This window comes from Hippopotamus amphibius, chromosome 7 (assembly GCF_030028045.1).
Source record: "Hippopotamus amphibius kiboko isolate mHipAmp2 chromosome 7, mHipAmp2.hap2, whole genome shotgun sequence".
In the NCBI taxonomy this organism is placed as follows: Eukaryota; Metazoa; Chordata; class Mammalia; order Artiodactyla; family Hippopotamidae; genus Hippopotamus; species Hippopotamus amphibius.
In genome coordinates, this window is record NC_080192.1 from 98,026,485 (window position 1) to 98,035,996 (window position 9,512).

At 38.6% G+C, this 9,512-nt stretch overlaps 1 protein-coding gene across 2 annotated transcripts in view; it reads right to left on the bottom strand.

Moving 5' to 3' along the window:
• Positions 1-8,669, bottom strand: part of REL (REL proto-oncogene, NF-kB subunit) — a 42,155-nt gene extending 33,486 nt beyond the window's left edge. For both annotated transcript variants that reach the window (XM_057741100.1, XM_057741099.1), the window contains exon 1: positions 8,304-8,669. In XM_057741100.1, coding sequence (XP_057597083.1) covers positions 8,304-8,313 — 10 coding nt within the window. In that variant the 5' untranslated portion in view covers positions 8,314-8,669. The remainder of the gene's footprint in view (positions 1-8,303) is intronic.
• Positions 8,670-9,512: the final 843 nt, after the last annotated feature.

Below are 9,512 nucleotides of genomic sequence, written 5' to 3' on the forward strand. Positions count from 1 at the left end.
GAGTAGGGAAAGTCTAATTATATCAAAGGAGAAAAAAAGTTACAGAAGCAAAAGGGTGGGGAGGTAGGAGGGGGAAGGGAGAAAGGCAGGCATTCTAAGGAAAGGGAAGAGTGTGTCCATAGGTGGTAGCACAGAAAAAAAGAGCTAAAGAATCATAATACAGCCCCAATGGAAGTGAAGTACATTCCCACCCTCAGGAAGGGAACCAAAGCCAGTATACATCTGGATATCTGGATTTCATTCTATGAGTGGTAGAGAATCAATGAATAGTTTTATGCAGGGGAATCACATGATTAGATTGACATTTTAGAGTAAGAATTCTGGTGGCAGTGGACAGATTAAAAAGAAAAGAGAAAGCAAGGTGATCAGTTTAGAGGCTGTTACAGTAATGTGGGCAATGATGAGGATATGTCTGAAATTTGGTAGTGATAATAGGAATGAAGGATTATTTACAAGATAAAATTGACAGTACTTGGTGACTGAATGAACATTAAAGTTAAGAGAAAGTAAAGAATCACTGATGGCTCCATATTTTCTACTTTGGTTTACTAAGTAAAGTAGTACTGCTATCTTTAATTTTATTCTGTTTGGTTTAGACTCCTTGCGCTTGAATTTACTACCTATTTGCTTATTCAAAAGACAAAGAGCCACGGAAAACTGACTAACATAATCAAGTTAATAATACTTATTTCAATTTTACTGAAAAATGTAAGGCATGCAGATGAGTATTTCAATTTCACATCCTTGGGAGGGATAAACTGGGAGACTGGGAATGACATATATACACTACTATATATAAAATAGATAACTAATAAGGACCTACTGCATAGCACAGGGAACTCTACCCAATACCCTGTAATGACTTATATGAGAAAAGAAGCTAAAAAAGAGTGAATATATGTGTATATATATGTGTGTATATATATGATTCACTTTGTTGTACAGGAGAAACTAACACAACATTGTAAATCAACTATACTCCAATAAAAATTAATTTAAAAAAAGACAAAAAATTTCACATCTTTATATATCCCTGTATATTTCAAATAATCAAATTCACATTTCAGTTTCAAATATTTCACATTCTTCTATATCCTTGTAGGAGTATTTAAAAGAAAGTACATTTTCCTCTCAAAAAAAAGTTCAAAATACTCAACTGTATTTTTTAAGTAATATCTTAAATCATCTATGTGGTTGAACTAAAGGTCAGATCAATCCCTGCCCACTGCTTATTTAAAGGTGTCTTAGTGGGAAGTTGACATAGAATGACATCACTAATGGTAAGTGGCTAATTTTTGAGGGAGGAGTGTGAATAAAAGTGCTAGGCTTAAAGAGAGCATTCAGATATGTCATTGGTTACACAACACTTCCTTAAACTAGAAAGTGTGTTTAAGAAAAAGTCTGTAGACAAGAGAACAGAACAGCAATTGTTGAAAGACTGAATAAAACATTTTAAAAAGATTTTTAAATTCTAAAAGTGACAAATGCTAGTTATCATATAACATCAAGTATTTAAAAAACCCTTGAACTCTATTCTTTCTACTGTAGAAGCTCTTTATTGGTAAAAAGTCTAACAACTTTTAAGAGTTTATGGTAATATTCTCCATTTCCCCAGCTGGAAATAATCTTCCCCTCCTCTAAACTACCACAGCGTTTTATTTATGGCAATTATTGCAAATAACTGTAAGTTAGGGAAGACTCACTGTTTTATTTCTTCTTGAAAAAAACCTACTTGTTCTATTTCTTCAAGCAACTTGTTTTATTTCTTCAAGCTATCTAAAGGCAGAAATTGTGGCTTACTCATCAGTTCCTCGCACAGATATTCAGTAAATATCTGTGGAATGAATGAATGAAAATCTAAAGATCTTTTTGTTTGTGTAAATTATGCAAACATTGAAAGACTATATTAATAATTATTCAGATTTTCCTTATTAGGTTCCACTACTATGGAAAAAAACAGTGCTTTGTAAGTACAAAAATCACTACACCTTCATACTTCTCATACCTATTCATATAGTAATTTCTTTATCCGTTTTTATAATTTAAAAAAACTTCCAAGCTATAAATCACTTATAATATCATGCATCAGTACAGTGTATCAGTTTACTTTTTTCCTAAGTATGCTGTTTTGAAGTGCCATCCTTCCTGAAGATAAAAAGTGGTGAAATGCAATCACCTATGGAGTGGAAGATGGCAAAACACAAATCAGGGAACTGTAGAGAAAATGAGTGCTCTAAATTTAGATTATCTCAAACCACTACAGTTTTGAAAATCATAGAAATGTCTTCAAAATTGGTTCTAAAACAAGTTGATTACTGTACTTTCTTTAACTAATATTTTGCAAAGCTGGGATTGACCCCTAAATTTTTAACAGTACTGTAAAACGCTAAGACAGACCTGAATAACATTTGAAATACAGCCAAAATGTTTGCGAGATATATTTATGTTCTTATTTGCACTTAGGCAAGAAAAAGTGCTATTTGAGTGTTTAAGATTAAAAAAAGAAAGTACATTGGAAAAAAAAGGAAAAAAAAGAAAGTACATTGCAATAAGTTAAAAGTGGATGATCAATTCTCAGACAGACACATTATTAACTAAAACCTTATAGCTAGCACTGGGAACCAGCATTAATTGCACAATGAAAGAAATGTTAATTATAGTAATTAAAATGCTGTTTAAAGGAACTTTAGTATATATTTCTCATTTGATCTTAACTTTAACCTCATAAAAACAGAAAAGGAATTATCCCAGTGTACTGTTGATAAAACTAAAGTTCAAAATTATATGAAGTTATAAGAAAAAGAAATCATGAATGACATTAGCAAATATGACAGCTGGGATCCCAGGGGGGTCAAATTCAAAGAACAACAAGCATAAAAGCGGCTGGGGATAAAGTCACAATAACTGATACAGCAAATAGGCTAAAATAAATGCAACTTAGTTTAAGAAAATAATGCATCTTGGTACAGGAAAGTGAGTACTTAGATCCAATGAAAGTCCTGGAACAAAGTTCATATTAGGGCTGTATATGAGAATCACCTAGGTAGCTTTTTCAAAAAACGTACATGCCCTGACCCCACCTGAGATCTCCTGAATAGAAACAGAAATCCATCTAAAGCCCGGACCTGTTTTGGAAAAAAATCTGCCAAGCAATTTGAACACAATCCTGATTAAGAACTATTGCCCTAAAACATAAAGAAGTGGAAACAACACACATATCTGGAGAAGCAACCCCAAAATTCATGTACAAGGATGAGCTGGGTGATGGACAGACTAGGTGGAGGAATTGTGACTGCCTGTAACTCTCTCCCACTCTAAAAAGCTTACCCAAATGCAAGCAAGAGAAAAAAAGCACTATTATAGAGATAGCCTTCAATTGCACTGATTTATTTAAAATAAATCTTTTACAAAATTAACATTTTAACTATCATCAGTAACATTTCTTAAAAGACAGCATGCCAATGTGTCAACACCACAGTTCTGAATAACTGACAAGCGACTGCATCTCATTCACTGAGTACTGGATAACAGATTACCTGAGACCCAAAGGAGCAAATGGAGCTACCAATATATACTTTTCCAAATATCACCTCTACTCACTTCGGAGAAAAAGAAAAGACCTATTCTTCTTTTCTCAAACCTAGGAACCCAACTGAATTATGTTGATGACCTTCTTTACCTTAGGACACAGGTGAGTTTTTCCATTTCTTCCCAATTACAATAAAAATTTAGAGTTACCATTTCCTGCATAGATAGAATTGCATCCAATTAACAAAAGGGCAAAGAAAACTCAAGCCTATTCCCATAACGGCAGAAACAGACTAACATAGAAGGTGCAAAAGAAATCAAATGAAGGATAAGTTGTATCAATCAAATTAGCAAAAGGACACGTGGTTTATTTACTAAGCAATTTTTTATTTACTTTTTCCTTCAGAATGCTTACTGTCATTTAAGTGCACAAAGGAGACAGCCTCCAAACATCACTGTCAACTTCTATTCCCCTAGTTTAAATATATACAAAACCACTTCAAATTATTTAAAAGTAAATGGGCATGCTTACATATTTTTGAAAGATATATTTTTTATCTAGCATCTGGTCTAGTTTATTTTTATGAAACCTTAAGGTTTCATAAAACTCTAGAATCATCAGGATACTTAGACAATATTAAGTGCAAGTGTTTCTAGTAGCTCCTGTTTCTTAGAGGCCTGAGTCCCAAAACAGCTCCAGTACAGAAGAAAACTAACATTTATGGGCATGCGTTACCTCATTTGCTCCTATTAAGACTTGGCAGTAGTTTTACCCATTTTCAAATCACAGTGGCAGAGTGGAATAAAAGCCAACTGAGGTCCATCATGGACTAAAGTCCAGGTTTACTCCAATATATCAGGCTGACTCTCTCATCTGGGCTTTAAAAGAATCCACGTAAGACTTCCTAGGTGGTAAAGAATCCGCCTGTCAATGCAGGGGACATGGGTTCCAGCCCTGCCTTGGGAAGATCCCACATGCCATGGAGCAACTAAGCCTGTGTGCCACAACTATTGAGCCTGTGCTCTAGAGCCCGTGAGCCACAGCTACTGAGCCCATGTGCCGCAACTATTGAAGCCCACGTGCTTAGGGCCCGTGCTCCACAACAAGAGAAGCCACTACAGTGAGGAACCTGCATACCACAATGAAGAGTAGCCCCCGCTCGCAGAAACTAGAGAAAGCCGGTGTGCAGCAACGAAGACCCAACGCAGCCAATAAATAAAATAAACAAATAAATAAATAAATAAATAAATAAATAAATAAATGTATATATAAAAAAAAAAGAATCCAAGTAAAGGAATTTGCAGATGAGTATTTGACTATGTATGCACCACAAGGTAAATAAAGGATGTAAAAAATTTTGGCAAAGAGATTCTACTACTAGAGATTTCACTGCTGTTGGGGTGTGGGGTGGAAGAATAAATCTTGAAAAAAAATTTTAACTTCCAGGGTGAAAACAGTAGAGAAACTAAATTAAAAATAGATGGGAGGGCCAAATCATCTGTCTTAAGACTGCCAGGTTTAAAAATAAAAATTATAGGATGACCATTTAAATACAAATTAAACAAATAATTTTTTACTATAAGTATATCCCATGCAATTATTTGGGTCATGTGCCTACAAACACAATCATTTGCAGAAAACACAGATGAGGAAAAGATGGAACAAAAGGAACTTCTGAGTCCCTCAAATTATATATGAGAAAGATACTACACACACCCCAGATGTTCCCAATTATGACTCATCATCTGATTCCTCCCTAATCATTTCACTCGTTCATTCCTTTCACTCTATGTCTATCATATATCACCTTAATTCTTTTATACTACTGTAATCTCTATATTTTCATGTGTTGCACTTCTGAAGCTGCCTTCATGTTCATGTGTTCAGTCTTCTACTTAAAAAAATAAATCACTGTTTTTACCTATCAATTCCAGCTTCCAGTTTTATCATTAAAGATTAAGTTGTGTCATACACTGATTTTCCCCCTTACTCAAGAAAAACAGATCTCCTGAAATTTACACTACAAAGTTGGTAAGTAGTGCATTTACAAACACAATTTCTTCGTACACTTCCTATTATGTGACGTAGCAGAACTATACTGAAGAAAACTGTGAATATTCTATACATAAAATAGGTAAGCAACAAGGATTTACTGTACAACACAGGGAATTATACCCAATATTTTGTAATAACCTATAATGGAATATAATCTGCAAAAAAATCACTATGCTATACATGTGAAACTAAACAATACTGTAAATCAACGATACTCCAATTTTAAAAATAGTAATTTTAAAAATTGTAAGTAAAATAAATTATCTAAATTTTAAAACATATTCTACCAAAGACAGTACTATTTATCAGTAAACAGAGTTATGCACACACAGGAACATTGTTACCTTCTACTGGAACAATGAGAAACATTAAATTCGGACAAAAAATAGCTAATTTTTTTTACATGAAACAGGATAGAATCATAAATATACAAGAGTAATGACTGTCTATGCATACCTTGGATAGGACTGAGAACATTTTTCTTAATGCCTGTCCTAAGTAATTGTGGAATCAAGGTGTAATTTTTTTTAAAAAGCAATAAAGACAGCTTAATAGAAGTTGAGATGTGAAATCCTAAATAATATAATTTGACTGAACAAAATTTAGAATCATACATATATTAAAGTCCCACTTATTCATGGTACTTATATAATTTTATTTATGAGATTATGATCTGTTACTTTCATGTTATACAGATCATATATTCAACTACAGACACCTATTTACATATGACATCCGGTGAGAAATGAAGAAATGGTCTTAAATGCTTGGTAATCAATAAAAATACTTTTTGAGGTTTTATACTACTTTACTACTAAACTAGACAATAGTAAGCTAAGCAAAAGTTTTTGTTTTTGTTACTCTTTCAGTTAAATTACTGTTTCAAAACAGGAAAGGCGTTTATAATTTTGTGAATCTTTTTCTCTAAGGCCTTCACTAGTGATTAAGGAAAGTACACCCAGATTCTTCCTTAGCAGTTTTCAAACAACTGAATTACAATTTAAATAACTTGTTATATTTTAAATAGTGCCATTTTAATGCAACTCCAGAAAACAGAAGGGGGAAAAAAGAAGATAATTACCCTACAACTTTCCATTCTTTTAAATTTTTTCCCCTTCAATTTAGGAAATCAGTCCTCACAACAGGACAAAATATCCTGTCATTAAACAAGTTTAAACTGTATCATATCTTTAAATGATGTGGGTCTTATTCTATATAAAGAGCTAATTCTTTCCTTTCTCTTTTAAATGAATTAGGAGTTTTACATTCATGCCATGTATCAACAAAGTTTGGTTAAATTACCAGAAGGCTGATTTTTTTTTTTTACTTATAATGCTGGCTATTCTTTAACTTTCATACAAAATCTTTCTGATAATCAATAAATTAACCAAGTATTTCAAGTCACTTTGCACTTTTAATCTAAACACGGTTTGAATTTATGAATTTACAAGATTATCTGAAAGTTTATGGTCACTGAAGTGGCTAAAGAGAAAGTTGAAATATTTTAAACTACATTTGTATTCTCACATGAAAACCACAGACAAACTGAAATCAAATGTCATGTGAACCACCTCAATTTCCTTTTCAGCCTACAGCAGTAGCTATGGCTTTATTTTCTTCAACCCTTTTTTTAAAAAAAGTCCTTTATGCTTTCGACTTCCTCTTCTCTGCTAGTCATCAACCTTCTACTGAGGGTCACTGAACCAGGGAGTTGGGAGGATGCGGGTCAAGCATAAACAAGCCTCGCTCTTCAGCCTCCAAGCACAGCGTTCATCCACACTTTTAGGCCTCCCTGCCTCTGCTCACGCTGCTCCCTCTGCCGGGAAAGCGCCCCCACGAACCTTGCCAGACTCCTGTAAAGGTCCCATTCGAATGCAGTGTACTTGATTTACCTCCCTTAGGTTACAGGCAGACCTAGACCGTGGCTGCATGTGAGGCTCCCTCACCCTTTAAGCACTATCTTGGTAAACTGGTTTCTCCCAAAGCAAGAGATCCACGCGTTTACTGACTAAAAATGAGTATTCACATAAGTGATGGAAAGTTTAGTTTATTCCTACCCACATTTTAAAACACGGGGATTCTAAAAACCCTCTTTCCAACAAAGGAAAACAAAACTCGACTTCTGCTCCATAAATCAGAAAGTACACACTTTACAGTAAAAATGATCCAATTTGTTGAAGGAACATTTCCACTTAAGACCTGTTAAAATACCACTGGTGATTTTTAAAGACGCACCGCATTCTGTCCAACTGTCAGCACGACAGCGATTACCTCTTGGCAATGAAATCAAACTAAATTAAACTAAACTAAAAAAGACAGAGCTCTCTTGAGGTCGGAAGGTTCCTCATTCTGTTCTAACAAGTAAAACCACCATTTCAATTTAGGTCAATTTTTAAATACGAGAACTCTTCGTCCTCCTTTATTTAGATTCTTATTACTTCCCTAATCCAAAAACCAAGTCTTTGGGAAGTTCTAAGGTTCTGGCTATTATAATGGCATCAAATTACAGAGCGTGACTTTGATTTCGCACGCAAACCCTGAACCAGGTCACTTTTTAAAAAGGTTGACAGTTTGCCAGAGGCAATTTTCAAGACAGAATGAGTCACAACTGAGAGCTCGAAACCCTGAGCAGCAAGACCCTCGAACGCGCTCCTTCTCTCCCCGCCGTCCGGGCTGGGCCCGCGCACGGCCCTTGGCAGCCCGCGCCGAGAACACTCACCCGAGGCCATGGCTCCGCTCACCGCGCCGCCCCGTTCGGAGCGTTCGGACCGGAGGCCGCTGCAGTCGATCAGTCCGTCAGTCAGTCCGGCAGCCGAGGGACCTCTGCCGGCGGGATCCCCAGTCCCCCTGACCACCCCCGGGGCCTCCTCCTCCTCCTTCCCGCCCTCCTCGGGGTTTGCGGCTCACACCTTCCCACCCGCTTAATTCTCGCGCTCCGGTCACCCGGTGTCGCCCGTCCAGGCTGCAGGAGCCAGGAGGCGGAGCGCGGCTACAGCTGAGGGCAGGTCGGCCCGAAAGTGCCGGCGGCCCGGCGGGAGCGGGACTTCCCGCTGCTGACGTCTGCGCCTCACCGCCGCTCCCCCGGGGAGGGGCGGGGGCGGAGCGTCCCGCGACCGGCGCGCTTGCGTCGGCCGTCGGTGGCCCTTGCCCCGCCCCGCCCATGCCCCGCCCATGCCCCGCCCCCGCCCCCCTCCTGGAGGCCCCGTGGGCTTGGGACCCCCGTTGGGGAAGCGGGAGTCCGGGACCCTTGGGAGCGCGGAGCACGCTGGGAGCCGGGAGGTGAGGGCCCCGAGCGTGCGAAAGCCGCCGGCTCCGGAGAAATCCCCCTCCTCCAGGATGTTCTTGGGCGCGTGGCTGAAAGTTCAGGAGCAGGTGGGAGGGTGCGGTGACGTCTAGAGGGCCGGCCGCCCGCGAACACTTGGGGGCGGGCCGGGCGGCAAGCGGGGCCGGCCCTCCAGGGCTGGGGGAAGGACAGCTGGGGTTTTCTTTGGGTGGTTCCCCTTCTTCCTGACTTCGCACATGCAAATCTCCGCCCCCGCGCCGGCGCAGCGCGGGCGTCCCGAAGCGCCCTCGAGGGGAAGTGCGGAAGCTGCCGCGGCCTGTGCGCGCTGGTAGCGCCGGTATTTGCATGCGGTGACCCCCGCACTCTGATCTTCTCCTTTTGCATCATCTCATTTGCGAGGGCTGTGTTAACGTACTTTACAAACTAAAACTTTTTAAACTCGTAGGGTCCACCTTGTGAGTTCGCTGGCCTCATTACACAGTGTGCTCAAGACTGATGAAGTGGACACCGCCTTGGGATTTGACGGATGCCCACGAGGAAAGGATGACGAACGTTTAGTATGCTGAAGGAATCTCAGTTAACTTGGTTTCCTTCATGTGTAGAGAACCTTCTGTGTCCGTTTAGTTACCGTATACGTATTATTAT